At 40.2% G+C, this 18,098-nt stretch overlaps 1 protein-coding gene across 1 annotated transcript in view; it reads right to left on the reverse strand.

Annotated features, from left to right (window-relative positions):
• Positions 1 to 13,093: 13,093 nt before the first annotated feature.
• Positions 13,094 to 18,098, reverse strand: part of LOC136849715 (uncharacterized) — a 15,428-nt gene continuing 10,423 nt past the window's right edge. Inside the window, exons 3-5 of the mRNA XM_067123088.1 lie at positions 14,766 to 14,852; positions 13,678 to 13,838; positions 13,094 to 13,460 (exon numbers count right to left, since the gene is read on the reverse strand). Of these exons, the coding sequence (XP_066979189.1) occupies positions 13,265 to 13,460; positions 13,678 to 13,838; positions 14,766 to 14,852 (444 nt within the window). The 3' untranslated portion in view covers positions 13,094 to 13,264. The remainder of the gene's footprint in view (positions 13,461 to 13,677; positions 13,839 to 14,765; positions 14,853 to 18,098) is intronic.

The following is an 18,098-nucleotide window of genomic DNA, read 5'->3' on the forward strand; positions in this document are numbered from 1 at the left end:
ATAATGCCAGGCGCATTGTTTCGAAAAGTAATATATCACATTGAAGTTTACTTTCCCAGATGCAACTAATATCACAGTATTTACGCTCCGTGACTCGAGACAGTTCCTCATACATATGATATAGATTGAACACCACTTCCAACGTCTCTCTCTTTCAAGGTCGCGCTGATCGATGTGCATAGCGTGCAAAGCGGCTCCGTTTCAGTATTCAGTCACTTCATAAGGAATTGAAAGGGGCATTAATCCCTTTCAGGCAGAAATATCGTGAGCTGGTAAAACTGTCTCTTTCATTACATTGTAGGGAAAATGAGAACTGGGTGTAAATTCTGACCGGTTTCGACTTTATATCTAAGCCATGACTGTCTTAGATATAAAGTCGAAACCGGTCAGGATTTCCGCTCATTGTTCCATTTTCCTGTGGTGAAGCTGTACCTTTCAAACCTTACAGTCAATTTCCATTTCAGCGCTGAATGACCTCATGGGTCCCAGTGCTTGGCCTTTGGCCTAGATTCTATATTTTCTATTCTATTCTCCTATTCAATAAGATAACTTGAGAAGTAACGAGATCATGAACTTCAGATGATCTCGCTTCTGTATATCATCAGCAGCACTGGGACTGTAATTAGGCCCTCAGCCAGTGATCTCAAAATCGATGAAAAACATTTAGCAAACACATCTGAGGCTTACATAGGAGAACTGTTTTCGTGATTTCAAAATCCATACCTTTATCTAGATCATTATGACTTGTAGATAGTAAAACCAGTAGTTTCCCGTAAATAAGAAGTCTATTAGACGCAAAGAATAATGAACCACAACTGTAATACAATGATACTGATTCTGAAAAAACTGACAGTTTTCCATTGCCACGTATTCAGTTTTAGCTCAATACCGATTTTATTTTATGGAATGGAATGTAAAATTTAGGCCAAAGACTAGGCACTGGGACCTGTGAGGTCATTCAGCGATGAAAGGGACGCTGAGAGTAAAAGGTTTGAAAGGTGTTACAGGAGGAAAACCTTGCAGTTGCACTATGAAACAATTGTTAAGAAAGGGTAGAAAGAAAGATGGAAGAAAGATAATATGAACGGAGGTATAGTAAAAGGAATGAAAGGGGTTGCAGCTAGGGACGTTGCAAAGAACATCAAGTAATGCCTACAGTGCATCGGTGTGGCGTACTGACGGCGCTAACCTAGCCCCCCCCGTGATTTGCTTTTTATGCGCTGCTAATGAATGCAAGTATATCCTCACAAGAATACACAGATCAAGAATGAATACTCACTGTCCTGTGAAACTTTCATTCACTCAGCCAATAACAAATACAAGTCTTCACACACTTCCTCACAGATGCATACAAATTGCCCATCATTCAAACCAAGGGTTCTTTCTACTCTGTAATAAAGCACTAGCGGATCCGGGTGAGGGAGGGAGGGGGGGCACGTGGCCCCCCATGAAAAATAATAATATTGAAGATTTAGACAATAACATACATAAGAAATATAAAAATGGGAAGAAAATTAAAAAGCTATTATAGAAATAATAACACAATTTTGAGAAAAAATAATAACAATAATCGTAATGATGATAATAATGTGTATATATATGTGTGCATATATATAATATGAAAATTGGCGCCCGGCCCCCCAGTGAAACTGTTCTGGATCCGCTAGTGTAATAAAGTGTGCCCAAAGACCATTGCACTTCATGAAAGCTAACATTCCGCGTCGACAAAAATTATCGCCAGATTGCGTGAAGTATTCCATTAGCACGAACTTTTAGCAAAACACCCTTAAAAGGCGTCGATTCTTTATAATGGAGAAACCATGCCGAGCATTTGGAAGTAGATACCACGCCGGATATTTGGAAGTAGATACAATGCCGGGTATTTGGAAGTAGATACAATGCCGGGTATTTGGAAGTAGATACAATGCCGGGTATTTGGAAGTAGATACCATGAAGAGCATTTGGAAGTAGATACCACGCCGGATATTGGAAGTAGATACCACGCCGGGTATTTGGAAGTAGATACAATGCCGGGTATTTGGAAGTAGATACCATGCCGAGCATTTGGAAGTAGATACCATGCCGGGTATTTGGAAGTAGATACCATGCTGAGTACTTGGAAGTAGATACCATGCCGAACATTTGGAAGTAGATACCATGTCGAGTATTTGGAAGTAGATACCATGCCGGGTATTTGGAAGTAGATACCATGCCGAGCATTTGGAAGTAGATAGCATGCCGAGCATTTGGAAGTAGATACCATGCCGAGCATTTGGAAGTAGATACCATGCCAAGTACTTGGAAGTAGATACCATGCAGAGCATTTGGAAGTAGATACCATGCCGAGTACTTGGAAGTAGATACCATGCCGAACATTTAGAAGTAGATACCATGCCGAATATTTGGATGTAGATACCACGCCGAATATTTGGAAGTAGATACCATGCCGAGTATTTGGAAGTAGATACCATGCCGAGTATTTGGAAGTAGATACCATGCCGAGCATTTAAAAGTAGATATCATGCCGGGTATTTGGAAGTAGATACCATGCCGGGTATTTGGAAGTAGATACCATGCCGAGTATTTGGAAGTAGATACCATGCTGGGTACTTGGAAGCAGACACCATGCCAAGTATTTGGAAGTTGATATCATGCCAGGTATTTAGAAGTAGATACCATGCTGAGTATTTAGAATTAGATACCATGCCGAGTATTTGGAAATAGATACCATGCGAGTATTTGGAAGTAGATACCAAGCCGAGTATATGGGGGTAGATACCATGCCGGGTATTTGGAAGCAGATACCATGCCTGGTATTTAGAAGTAGATACTATGCCGAGTATTTGGAAGTAGATACCATGCTGGGTATATGGAAGCAGACACCATGCCGAGTATTTGGAAGTAGATCTCATGCCGGGTATTTAGAAATAGATACCATGCTGGGTATTTGGAATTAGATACCATGCCGAGTATTTGGAAATAGATACCATGCCGAGTATTTGGAAGTAGATACCAAGCCCAGTATATGGGAGTAGATACCATGCCATGTATTTGGAAGCAGATACCATGCCAGGTATTTAGAAGTAGATACCATGCCGGGTATTTGGAAGTAGATATCATGTTGGGTATTTGGAAGTAGATACCATGCCAGGTATTTGGAAGTAGATACCATGCCGAGTATTTGGAAGTAGATACCATGCCAGGTATTTGGAAGCAGACACCAAGCCGAGTATTTGGAAGTAGATCTCATGCCGGGTATTTAGAATTAGATATCATGCAAGTATTTGGAAATAGATACCATGCTGAGTATTTGGAAGTAGATACTAAGCCGAGTATATGGAAGCAGATACCATGCTGGGTATTTAGAAGTAGATACCATGCCGGGTATTTGGAAGTAGATATCATGCCGAGTATTTGGAAGTAGATACCATGCCCAGTATTTGGAAGCAGATACCATGCCGAGTAGTTGGAAGTAGATCTCATGCCGGGTATTTGGAAGCAGACACCATGCCGAGTAGTTGGAAGTAGATCTCATGCCGGGTATTTGGAAGCAGACACCATGCCGAGTAGTTGGAAGTAGATCTCATGCCGGGTATTTGAAGCAGACACCATGTTGGAAGTAGATATGCCGGGTATTTGGAAGCAGACACCATGCCGAGTATTTGGAAGCAGATACCATGCCCAGTATATGGAAGCAGATACCATGCCGGGTATTTAGAAGTAGATACCATGCCGGGTATTTGGAAGTAGATATCATGCCGAGTATTTGGAAGTAGATACCATGCCCAGTATTTGGAAGCAGATACCATGCCGAGTAGTTGGAAGTAGATCTCATGCCGGGTATTTGGAAGTAGATACCAACCCAGGTATTTGGAAGTAGATACCAAGCCAAGTCTTTGGAAGTAGATACCAAGCCAGGTATTTGGAAGTAGATACCATGCTGGGCATTTGGGAGTAGATACCATGCTGAGTACTTGGAAGTAGATACCATGCCGATTACTTGGAAGTAGATACCATGCTGAGTATTTGGAAGTAGATACCATGCCGAGCATTTGGAAGGAGATACCATGCCGGGTATATGGAAGTAGGTACCATGCCGAGCATTTGGAAGTAGATACCATGCCGAACATTTGGAAGCAAATACCATGGCGGATATTTGGAAGTAGATACCATGCCAGGTATTTGGAAGTAGATACCATGCTAGGCATTTGGAAGTAGATACCATGCCGAGTACTTGGAAGTAGATGCCATGTCGGGTATTTGGAAGTAGATACCATGCCGAGTATTTGGAAGAAGATACCATGACGAGCATTTCGAAGTAGATACCATGCCAGGTATTTGGAAGTAGATACCATGCCGAGTATTTGGAAGTAGATACCATGCCGAGCATTTGGAAGTAGATATCATGCCGGGTATTTGGAAGTAGATACCATGCCGAGTATTTGGAAGAAGATACCAAGACGAGCATTTCGAAGTAGATACCATGCCAGGTATTTGGAAGTAGATACCATGCCGAGTATTTGGAAGTAGATACCATGCCGAGCATTTGGAAGTAGATATCATGCCGGGTATTTGGAAGTAGATACCATGCCGAGTATTTGGAAGAAGATACCATGACGAGCATTTCGAAGTAGATACCATGCCAGGTATTTGGAAGTAGATACCATGCCGAGTATTTGGAAGTAGATACCATGCCGAGCATTTGGAAGTAGATATCATGCCGGGTATTTGGAAGTAGATACCATGCCGAGTATTTGGAAGAAGATACCATGACGAGCATTTCGAAGTAGATACCATGCCAGGCATTTGGAAGTAGATACCATGCCGAGTACTTGGAAGTAGATGCCATGCCGGGTATTTGGAAGTAGATACCATGCCGAGTATTTGGAAGAAGATACCATGACGAGCATTTTGAAGTAGATACCATGCCAGGTATTTGGAAGTAGATACCATGCCGAGTATTTGGAAGTAGATACCATGCCGAGCATTTGGAAGTAGATATCATGCCGGGTATTTGGAAGTAGATACCATGCCGAGTATTTGGAAGAAGATACCATGACGAGCATTTCGAAGTAGATACCATGCCAGGTATTTGGAAGTACATACCATGCCGAGTATTTGGAAGAAGATACCATGCCGAGCATTTGGAAGTAGATATCATGCCGGGTATTTGGAAGTAGATACCATGCCGGGTATTTGGAAGTAGATACCATGCCGAGCATTTGGAAGTAGATATCATGCCGGTATTTGGGAGTAGATACCATGCCAGGTATTTTGAAGTAGATATCATGTCGAGTATTTGGAAGTAGATACCATGCCGGGTATTTGGAAGCAGACGCCATGCCAAGTGTTTGAAAGTAGATCTCATGCCGGGTATTTAGAAGTAGATACCACGTCGGGTATTTAGAATTAGATACCATGCCAATTATTTGGAAATAGATACTATGCCGAGTATTTGGAAGTAGATACCATGCCCCGTATTTGAAAGCGGATACCATGCCGAGTACTTGGAGGTAGATCTCATGCCAGGTATTTGGAAGTAGATACCATGCCGGGTATTTGGGAGTAGATACCAAGCCGAGTATTTGGAAGTAGATACCATGCCTAGTATTTGGAAGTAGATACCATGCCGGGTATTTGGAGGTAGATACCATGCCGAGTACTTGGAAGCAGATACTATGCCGAGTATTTGGAAGTAGATACCATACTGAGCATTTGGAGTAGATACCATGCCGGGTATTTGGAAGTAGATACCATGCCGGCTATTTGGGAGTAGATACCATGCCGGGTATTTGGAAGTAGATACCATGCCGGGTATTTGGAAGTAGATACCATGCTGGGCATTTGGAAGTAGATACCATGCCGAGTACTTGAAAGTAGATACCATGCCGGTTATTTGGAAGTAGATACAATGCTGAGTACTTGGAAGTAGATACCATGCCGAGCATTTGGAAGTAGATACCATGCCGAGTATTTGGAAGTAGATACCATGCCGAGCATTTGGAAGTAGATACTAGGGATTGTCATTTAAGACACTTTTCCTACTCCCGAGATTTCGGGAAAAGGTTAGTGTTTTCCCGGGATCCCGGGAAAATCCCGAGAAATCCCTGGATTTCATAAAAAAAATTTATTTTTGTATTTTAGGAATGAAATATTGCAAGACTCATAGCACGTGCTTATTTATTTATTCTTAAAACATTGGAAAAGATATATCCAAAATATATAATGCAAAAAAGAAGCATTCAATGAAATTAACAGGCAGAAGATTAAGACTGGTTAAACACTCAATTTTATGCAGAGTAGTTGCTCCTGAAATAAGATAAGAAACTGGCATATCTTTTTACAAATTATATGAAAATATCTTATACGATCACATACGTTTGTAATATAACCCTGGTGAAAGAAAAATGATCAATGTTCATTACAAATAACAAAATTTTTAAATCAAAAGGACTGTATACGATCACATGCTTTTGTAATATAAACCTGGTGAAAGAAAATTGATTAATGTTCATTACAAATAACAAAATTCTTAAATCAAAATGACTGTCTTCAAACGACACCGAAAAGCGTAAACTTACATGAAACCTGCCTCTATGGCAGTTATATAAAAACAACAACAAGAAAACTATATATTCATATAACGCTTTTCTGATAAAATAACAAAAGTAGGAAATTAATAAATTTGCTTCCAGCTCTTACTACAAACTACTTTGACTTGAAATATGCACGTAGAAAACTCAAACAATTTACACTTTTATCACTTAGACGAGTTCTAAGTCTCGTGATAAACAGTCCTACAGCTGAAAAAGCTCTTTCTACTTCGACAGATGTGGGTGGTATAGATTCTAATGCAGTTGTTATCTTTGTTATGTTTGCTGTCTTTTCTCCAGTTGCTTCAAAAATTTCAAACTCTTCAGTTACGCTCCTGCTAATCGCCTGACTTTTTGGGTTGTTTTGGGGATGCACTCTGTTTCTTTTTTTATGGCTCCCTCTAATTTCTCGAACAGCGTTGCTGTTCGGCTTTGATTTGGGTCAGCTGACTGAGACAGCCCTTCTTCTTCGGATTCGTCACTGTTGTCGTCATAAAGGCGAATAAGAAGTCGTTTTGCTGCAGACAAAAGAACACTTTACGCTGGCAGTGCTTCTAAATCAGTGTTTCCTGATGATCGGCTTTCTTTAGAATACATTATCCCATTTTCCATGTATTTTAGTAACCCAATAAGTGTTTTTTGCCTTCTTTCGTTTAGTCTAGATATTAATGCTTCTTTCAATTTCAATGAAAAGGCAGAGTTTTGTTCATGACGTTCCTCAATGGTGAAAGAAAAAACTCCTTCAGCACTAAGAAGTGTCACATCTCGACTACAAAGTTTCTCAGAGCCTAACTGGATAGGTTTCAAAGCACGAACGATAGCAGCGCGTGCAACTTACTCTGCTTCACTTAAAGGGTTATTTATTTTATAGTCAATCAATGTTTTTTCTACTGGAGACCTCAGGTCTAAGAATCGTTCAAGCATAGCAACTAAACTATTCCATCTTGTCTTGCAATCAAGTAACAGGTGAATACTTTCACGATTTTCAGATTTTACATAAGTCTGCAAAGTATCGTTTTTTACTGGAGACTTGCGAATTATGCGAGCAATCTTTCTCACTTTGTCAATGGCAGTAGCTACATTAACTGCATTTGAAACCAGATCGCTCCTGATGTGACTTGCGGCTTGTTCTTCATTCTGACCATATTCAATGTTTATGCCAGATCTTAAATCTTCTGTTTCTTGACAATCATCCGCTTCTAATTCTTCAGCATCAGTTTCGGCACTTGACTCCACTTCTGTAACGTCGGTTTCATGAACTGTCTGCTTATTGTATAAAACATCACAAACAGCAAGATGTATAGCATGTGCATAGCACAGCTGATGTTCACAGTCAACACACCGTCCAAATTTTCCCATAACCCTCGCCCCATCTGTAACAACTGCAACAATATGCCTACTTAGGGATAAACTAAACTCAGACAGTTTGTTTTCTACTTCTTCAACAGCTTTTTCAGCAGTCATGCGTCCATTAATTGCTACCATTCCCAAGTTCCAAAATTTAGCTTTATCTTGATGAATATTAATATTCAGATATCTTTTGTTTTGAAGAGAGGAATATTCATCCAATGACAGACTGAACCTCTTTCCACTCTTCAAAGATCGTTGCATTTCCACCATAACAACATCTTTTGCAATTTCATATGTTTATATACTAATTGCATAACATGATTCGGATTTTTTGGAAGAAGCATACCTTTATCACTGAAGGCTTGACTGATAAATTCTCTTTTACAGACGGCACTGGGAAGAAAACCATCTAAGGCTACAAGTTTAGCTACCATTTCTTCTCTAGTGTTTTTCTTCACGAAACTGTGCAGTGTGGGCTGAGCCTGAGAATAAGCACTCTTGAAACGCTTTGAAGAACTAGCAGATTGTGTTTCATTAGTGACATCTGATTGTGTTTGCTTTTTAGATGCCGAAGCAAACCACTTGTCGAACCACCTGTACACTTTATTACAGCAGCACACTTTTTGCATTGTGCTTCATCAGTAACTTCCTTAGAAGACATACTAATACGTCTGTCGAAGTATTCCCATACAAAATGTTTTATGTTTATCTTTCTCTGACATTGTGAGAAGGAAAGGTTGCAAAATTTATATAAAAAAATTCACAGCACTTTTAGTAGAGCTCAAGTGAGCGAAACAATAACTCAGAAGTTGACGAGTAACTGAAGCAACTCACCCGTCTCAGGCTGCCTCACAGCCCAGATTTCAGACATAGCCTACACGTACGAAATACGTTTAGAACAGTGTTAGGTATGAAAAATGTTTAGAACAGTGTTAGGTACACTTCTCCTGCGGCAATAGCTGCTAATTATTGAAAATGTATTATTTTTTTTCGTTCGCACATATTTTAAGAGAGGCCGAGATTTCCCGGGAAGAAAAATAAAATCTCGGGAATTTTCCCGGACAAAAAAGCAACGGGAACCCGGGATCCCCGGATCTCGGGATCCCGGGAAACAATCCCTAGTAGATACCATGCCAGGTGTTTGGAAGAAGATACCATGCCGAGCATTTGGAAGTAGATACCATGCCGAGTATTTGGAAGTAGATACCATGCCGGGTATTTTGAAGTAGATACCATGCCGAGCATTTGGAAGTAGATACCATGCCGAGCATTTGGAAGTAGATATCATGCCGGGTATTTGGAAGTAGATACCATGCCGGGTATTTGGAAGTAGATACCATGCCGAGTATTTGGAAGTAGATACCATGCCCAGTATTTGGAAGCAAATACCATGCCAAGTATTTGGAAGTAGATCTCATGCCGGGTATCTGGAAGTAGATACCATGCCGGGTATTTGGAAGCAGACACCATGACGGGCATTTGGAAGTAGATACCATGCCGAGTACTTGGAAGTAGATACCATGCCGGGTATTTGGAAGTAGATACCATGCCGAGTACTTGGAAGTAGATACCATGCCGAGCATTTGGAAGTAGATACCATACCAGGTATTTGGAAGTAGATACCATGCCGAGCATTTGGAAGTAGATACCATGCCGAGTATTTGGAAGTAGATACCATGCCGAGTATTTGGAAGTAGATACCATTCCGAGTATTTGGAAGAGGATACCATGCCGAGTATTTGGAAGTAGATACCATGCCGGGTATTTGGAAGTAGATAACATGCCGGGTATCTGGAAGCAGATACCATGCTGAGTATTTGGAAGTAAATCTCATGCATGGTATTTGGAAGTAGATACCATGACGAGCATTTGGAAGTAGATACCATGCCGAGCATTTGGAAGTAGATACCATACCAGGTATTTGGAAGAAGATACCATGCCGAGCATTTGGAAGTAGATACCATGCTGAGTATTTGGAAGTAGATACCATGCCGAGTATTTGGAAGTAGATACCATGCTGAGTATTTGGAAGTAGATACCATGCCGAGTATTTGGAAGTAGATACCATGCCGAGTATTTGGAAGTAGATATCATGCTGAGTATTTGGAAGTAGATACCATGCTGAGTATTTGGAAGTAGATACCATGCCGAGTATTTGGAAGTAGATACCATGCCCAGTATTTGGAAGTAGATATCATGCTGAGTATTTGGAAGTAGATACCATGCCGAGTATTTGGAAGTAGATACCATGCCGAGCATTTGGAAGTAGATACCATACCAGGTATTTGGAAGAAGATACCATGCTGAGTATTTGGAAGTAGATACCATGCCAGGTATTTGGAAGCATATCGATACCATGCCGAGCATTTGGAAGTAGATACCATGCCGAGCATTTGGAAATAGATATCATGCCGGGTATTTGGAAGTAGATACCATGCCGGGTATTTGGAAGTAAATACCATGCCAGGTATTTGGAAGTAGATACCATGCCCAGTATTTGGAAGCAAATACCATGCCAAGTATTTGGAAGTAGATCTCATGCCGGGTATTTGGAAGTAGATACCATCCCAGGTATTTGGAAGCAGACACCATGCCGATTATTTGGAAGTAGATACCATGCCGGGCATTTGGAAGTAGATACCATGCCGAGTACTTGGAAGTAGATACCATGCCGGGTATTTGGAAGCAGATACCATGCCGAGTACTTGGAAGTAGATACCATGCCGAGCATTTGGAAGTAGATACCATGCCGAGTATTTGGAAGTAGATACCATGCCGAGCATTTGAAGTAGATACCATGCCAGGTATTTGGAAGTAGATACCATGCCGAGCATTTGGAAGTAGATACCATGCCGAGTATTTGGAAGTAGATACCATTCCGGGTATTTGGAAGAGGATACCATGCCGAGTATTTGGAAGTAGATACCATGCCGGGTATTTGGAAGTAGATACCATGCCCAGTATTTGGAAGCAGATACCATGCCGAGTATTTGGAAGTAGATCTCATGCCTGGTATTTGGAAGTAGATACCATGACGAGTATTTGGAAGCAGATACCATGCCGAGTATTTGGAAGTAGATCTCATGCCGGGTATTTGGAAGTAGATACCATGCCGAGTATTTGGAAGTAGATACCATGCCGGGTATTTGGAAGTAGATACCATGCCGAGTATTTGGAAGTAGATACCATGCCGGGTATTTGGAAGTAGATACCATGCCGAGTATTTGGAAGTAGATACCATGCCGAGTATTTGGAAGTAGATACCATGCCGGGTATTTGGAAGTAGATACCATGCCGAGTATTTGGAAGTAGATACCAAGCCGAGTATTTGGAAGCAGATACCATGCCGAGTATTTGGAAGTAGATACCATGCCGAGTATTTGGAAGTAGATACCATGCCGAGTATTTAGAAGTAGATACCATGCCGAGTATTTAGAAGTAGATACCATGCCGAGTATTTGGAAGTAGATACCATGCCGAGTATTTGGAAGTAGATACCATGCCGAGCATTTAGAAGTAGATACCATGCCGAGTATTTGGAAGTAGATACCATGCCGAGTATTTAGAAGTAGATACCATGCCGAGTATTTGGAAGTAGGTACCATGCCGAATATTTGGAAGTAGATACCATGCCGAGTATTTGGAAGTAGATACCATGCCGAGTATTTAGAAGTAGATACCATGCCGAGTGAGGTAAAATTGAATTATCTGAAAAACAGGAGAAACGATGGTCCCCATTCGCGTGAAAACAAATATAGTTCAAGTAAAAATGAGAATTCTCCGAAGAAAAAATATATCAAAAGAGAAAAATAGGGAATTTTTAGCAAACGCTCACTCGCTTGGCTCTCCGGGGTCTTCCTGTGTCCCATTGCCATCAATTCCAGACTCCAGAGGTCTGTTACAAATTTGCTGTTACAATTTCAAAACGATATCAACAACTTGTAGCGTCCACTTTCGACGACTTTACTCGAATGGTGTCCTAAGTGGCAAAGAGTATCAGAGGGACAGTATTTCAAAGAACAGACGGAACAAAGGCAGGACCAATCGACGAAAGGTTCAAAAAAGCTACAACCAAGGTTCGAAAGAGTGAATAAAGCCAGGAAAAGCCACGAAATCGTGAATAAAGCTAGAACAAAGCGACTTGAGCGTGAATAAAGTTATGACCAGCCAACAATAGCGTGAATAAAGTTAGCACCAAGCAACTAAAAATAGCGCTCGTACTAACGATAACTTGCGCAGAGTGAAAGAAAATGGAAAGGAAAGCTTTGCAAACCTTTGCGTATCTTCGCACCACAAATTCCAACTTAACGATCAATGTTTTGTTAATAATCTACATAGCGACAGATGCCAGTAGTCGCAATGTGGCTGTGCAGTGAGTGTTGATGTGCATGTGCGTACGTGGATGACTTTTGCATTCTATTTAATCGAATTTTTCACATATACAGCATTACCTAAAAATGGTCCATTCTACGTAACGTGGAAGGTGAAGGCCGTCCCGTGAACACAGCACGTAAGTTTTTTTTTAGTTAAATTTTTATTTAGAATTTCTTTTGAAGAGCTGGTGAGGTTGTTAACTTACTTTATCCATAAGGATTGTTTTAAATAAGTATACCCTACACACTGGAATATTTACTCACTTATAAGATCGCGATGTGATTATTTATTATGAACAGCTTGGCCGCTTTTGACCAAACAAAAAAAAAAGCAGAATCGCCACTGGATTATAAGAACTCTCTCTCTCTCTCTCTCTCTCTCTCTCTCTCTCTCTCTCTCTCTCTCTCTCTCTCAAAAGGAATAGCGTGAACAATGGAGTATCATTTTGAATCCAATACTTCATGGCGATTTATTCGTGTCCAATCAATTGAAGAATCACACATTCAGATATGCCAGACTTGAACTGGTATTTTCCTTCTTTCTTTCACTTTACCATCGCCAGCGTCTCTTCGTCACCTCGTCCGGCATGGTATCTACTCTAACAGCAATTACCGGTCTTGTAATTTGTTATTTCACTAAGTCAGTTGTCTTTATAATTTCAATATCGCTTCTTCCAACAAACTTATCAAGTATTGCGTCCATGTTATTCTTGTACAAAGGAAGTGGTAAATTGTGATAAAATCGTAGGTAATGAGTCGACTAAAATCACGACGAAATAGTAGAAACAAAATTTATTTGCAATTCTCTTCATCCATATAATAAAGCTTAAGCAAATGCAGACGGGAAATGACAATACAGAATTGGATAGGACGGCCAGTTATATCTTCTTCAGCATGACGCTGTTCCAGCTGAATAAAAAAGCACAAAACTTGAGGACAGCCAATCCTTTATAAGTCATGTTCTAGGAGTCCTATCGGAGGTACCGTTGCAGTGGAGGAAATCGGCGTATCCAAGGGCGTCTGCACCTCTGAGGGCGTCGGGGATGGGGTGCCAATGTCGACAGCAACAAGACTTCGGCGGGCCGAGGAATGTGCCCTCTTTATCGGCAGAGGCTTTCCCTCGGTGTCGTACCGTACGACCAGTCTGGAAGTATGAAGTGAACAGAAGATATTAACTTTTAAATAACCTTTTGCTCTGAATAATCACTATTATTATTATTATTCACAAAGGCTGAGCAATTGCTTGGAACAAGTGAACAAGGTCATCAACTTGCAACAAATAATCCAGTCGTTTCCTGGCCATATGGGTCTATAATCTATATAGAAGCATAACTCGTCCACTAATCAGCCAATCCACTCACCTCGCCCGTTTGCCGTCCTGATAATTCTGATAGAACTGCTCCAGTCGGGACGATTCGCTCTCTTTCCTCATGTACTTGACCAAAACTACGAAGACAGAAGCGGCGAAGAAGAGGAGTATGACCGCGATGTAAACAACAGCGAAAGGCGGCTCGGAGGAGGCCTGGAAATAGAATCGAATCGTACTATTGCAGATTCATCTTCGTTTTAAAGAGGATCGTGACCGTTTTGATAAGAAGAGTTTGCCGTTTTTTTTTTTTTTTTTACTTAACTAACTGTATTTACAGGATTTCATTTAAGATGTTGATTAAGTTTAAACAATTACTTGTGAGGAACCAGGAATTTCTGGAAATTTTACGCGGATGAATGACCTCAGCGAATTTGGCGGTTATTTTTAAGACTGGTGACAGACAGATGCTATTTTTATCAGCAGCGTTGAAAAGACAAAACCGGAAATTATCTAAACCTTCACACACAAAAATAAAATTCTTATCAGATTCTGCAGCATTACCTGATTAAGCAATAATCTTGAAACCAAATTGCCCAAAAACTAAGACCTGTCGGTGCTACTTTGGCTTGTTATCTACGTGTCACCTACGCCGAGGTGCTAGTACTAAACATGGCGGAAGCTCCATTGGATGACGTGTTTGGTACTAGCCCCTCGGGGATCAGAGTATTATATTACAACCATTTCTATATTGTGTGGTCGACAGATTATATTAATGAACGATATCTTCGTGCGGCCGTCTACTTTATATTTACCATACGGTTTTTAGTACTAGCACCTGGGAGTAGGTGACGCGTAGATAACAAGCCAAAGTAGCACCGACCTGTCAGCATCTCGCTTCCTATAGAAAAAAAAACATTCCCTGTGTAAAAAAAGCACTTACGTTAATCCTGGACAGCTTGAATTAAAGAGCAACGTAGACAATATAAGCAACTTACACTCCCTATAGATAATGTACAGTACATTCCCAGGGTAAAATTCACCAAGCGAGATAGAGAGAGATCCTGAAGAGCTTAATTGAAGAGCAGCGTAGAAATTACACACAACGCATCAAGAGGAGCTTCATACTATAACTCTCCAAACCTTCTTCCTGAGTCGCTCGTCGTCCGAAAACTTCAGGAAATCCAGGACCTCCAGGATCATGGCGGCTCCGACGTCACGGCACTCGTCCTGGGAAGAATGTAGGAAGAATGTAAACAGCGAAGAATGAAGATCGAGGAAGAATTCAGGATGGTGATAAATGGAGAATGCGGAAGAATGTAGAATGGCTAATAACGAAGAATGGGGAAGAATGTAGGTTGGTGAAAAATGGAGAATGGGGAAGAATGTAGAATGGCTAATAATGAAGAATGAGAAAGAATGTAGGATGCTGAAAATGGAGAATGAGGAAGAATGTAAACAGCAAAGAATGAAGATTGAGGGAGAATTTAGGATGGTGAAAAATGGAGAATGAGGAAGAATGTAAACGGTGAAGATTGAAGACTGAGGAAGAATTTAGGATGGAGAATGAGGAAGAATGTAAACAGTGTAGATTGAAGACTGAGGAAGAATTTAGGATGGAGAATGAGGAAGAATGTAAACACTGAAGATTGAGGAAGAATTTATGATGGTGAAAAATGGAGAATGAGGAAGAATGTAAACAGTGAAGATTGAAGAAGAATGCAGAATGGTGAAAAATGGAGAATGAGGAAGAATGTAAACATTGAAGATTGAGGAAGAATTTAGGATGGTGAAAAATTGAGAATGAGGAAGAATGTAAACAGTGAAGATCGAAGAAGAATGTAGAATGGCGAATGACGAAGAATATAGTGCAACAAAGAATGAAGAATGGCGAAGACTGTAGCACAGCAAAGAATGAAGAATGACAAAGAATGTAGCACAGCAAAGAATAAAGAATGACGAAGAATGTAGCACAGCAAAGAATGAAGAATGACAAAGAATGTAGCACAGCAAAGAATGAAGAATGACGAAGAATGTAGCACAGCAAAGAATGAAGAATGACGAAGAATGTAGCACAGCAAAGAATAAAGAATGACGAAGAATGTAGCACAGCAGAGAATGAAGAATGACGAAGAACGTAGCACAGCAAAGAATGAAGAATGACAAAGAATGTAGCACAGCAAAGAATGAAGACTGACGAAGAATGTAGCACAGCAAAGAATGAAGAATGACGAAGAATGTAGCACAGCAAAGAATGACAAAGAATGTAGCACAGCAAAGAATAAAGAATGACAAAGAATGTAGCACAGCAGAGAACAAAGAATGACGAAGAACGTAGCACAGCAAAGAATGAATGACAAAGAATGTAGCACAGCAGAGAATAAATAATGACGAAGAACGTAGCATAGCAAAGAATAAAGAATGGCGAAGAATGTAGCACAGCAGAGAATGAAGAATGACAAAGAATGTTGCACAGCAAAGAATGAAGAATGACAAAGAATGTTGTACAGCAAAGAATAAAAAATGATGAGGAATGTAGCACAGCAAAGAATGAAGAATGACAAATAAGTGTAGCACAGCAAAGAATAAAGAATGACGAAGAATGTAGCACAGCAGAGAATGAAGAATGACGAAGAATGTAGCACAGCAAAGAATGAAGAATGACAAAGAATGTAGCACAGCAAAGTATAAAGAATGATGAAGAATGTAGCACAGCAAAGAATGCAGAGTGACAAAGAATGTAGCACAGCAAAGAATGAAGAATGACAAAGAATGTAGCATTGCAAAGAATAAAAAATGACGAAGAATGTAGCACAGGAAAGAATGAAGAGTGACAAAGAATGTAGGACAGCCAAGAATGAAGAATGATGAAGACTGCAGCACAGCAAAGAATGAAGAATGTAGCACAGCAAAGAATGCAGCACAGTTACGATGAAGAATGACGAAGGAAGTAGCACAGCTAGCAAAAGAAGAATGACCAAGGGTGTAGCACAGCGAAGAATGACAAAGAATATAACACAGCAAAGCATGAAGAGTGAAGAAGAATGTAGCACAGCTAAGAAGGAAGAATGTAGCACAGCAAACAATGAGAAACGACGATGAATGTAGCACAGCAAGGAGTGTAGATTGACGAAGAATGTAGCTCAGCAAAGAATAAAGAGTGACGAAGAATGCAGCACAGCAAAGAATGAAGAATGACAAAGAATGTAGGACACCGCAGAATGAAGAATCTAGAACGGCGAAGAATGAAGAACGTGTAGTATGGTGAAGAATGAAGAATAACGAAGAATGAAGAATTCCGAAGAATGACAAAGAATGTAGCATCCTACATTCTTTGTCATGAAGAATGCTGAAGAATTTAGAATGGCGAAGAATGACGAAAAGCGTAGAATGGCCAAAATGAAGAATGGAAAAGAATATAAAACGGCGAAGAAAGAAGAATGACGAAGAACGTAGAACTTCGAAGAATGAATAATGACGAAGAAAGGAGAAAGTACCACAGCAAAGAATGAATACTGTCGAACCACGAGAAAGAATGAAGAATGAGGGAATTCAGCGGACGAGGATGTTAGCGTTAATTAGGCTAACAAGAATGAAATAATCACGTAAGAATGACCAAATCAGATACAAAGGAAGTGACTGAGAATGAACTTTATATCAAAATTCTCCCTTCAGGGTGTGCTGCTCAACACGAAGCGTGAATATAAGATGACGAAATACCTATTTTTAGAAAATCATACAATTGTAGATTCAACCCACTGAATATCATTCAGTCATAAGAAAATTACTGTTCTTAGCGGCCTAAGCAATATCGAAGGGGCGTTATTGTCCCTCTTCCATACTAACTAACATCAAGGGCTCCAGAGGCCGGTAGCGGCAATATGGTAAGACTAGAGAAAGACTGAATTACTTAGATATCATTTATTACAGTAATCCCAGGGCAACATTCTCGCAGGACTGAAGCAGCAAAATCATGTAACTCATGTAAGTAGAGTGCATTTTGCAGGACTGCTTCCATATTTTATATAGGAAGTCTTGGGGTTTCCTTTCCATCATTCGTTTCCTATTTGCGTTGGATTCAATCTCCGTTTTCTATCCCCCTCCCCTTCAAGAAGGGGATCCATGGCTTTTTAATATGATATATATGATTGCATAATCTTCTTCTTCTTCTTCTAAGCCTAATCTCTACATGGCTGCTTACAATATTAACAAATACTGAATTCTTATATTTCTATGACAAGTAAACATAGTCTGTCAGTAATAATGAAATTCTTGTACAAATGTTTGGTCTGCATTGTAATGAACGAATAAATCCTTTGCTCACGGAAAGCACACAATCGCCAATGGAAGCACAATAAATAAAACAAATGTGCGGAGCACGTTACATAAATTGTATGAATACTTACAGCATCATGAGATTTGCCTGCGTCAAAATGAGTGGCCCAAGGTGAATGAACAATTAACTTCTATGACAAT

Source organism: Macrobrachium rosenbergii, chromosome 21, assembly GCF_040412425.1.
Source record: "Macrobrachium rosenbergii isolate ZJJX-2024 chromosome 21, ASM4041242v1, whole genome shotgun sequence".
In the NCBI taxonomy this organism is placed as follows: Eukaryota; Metazoa; Arthropoda; class Malacostraca; order Decapoda; family Palaemonidae; genus Macrobrachium; species Macrobrachium rosenbergii.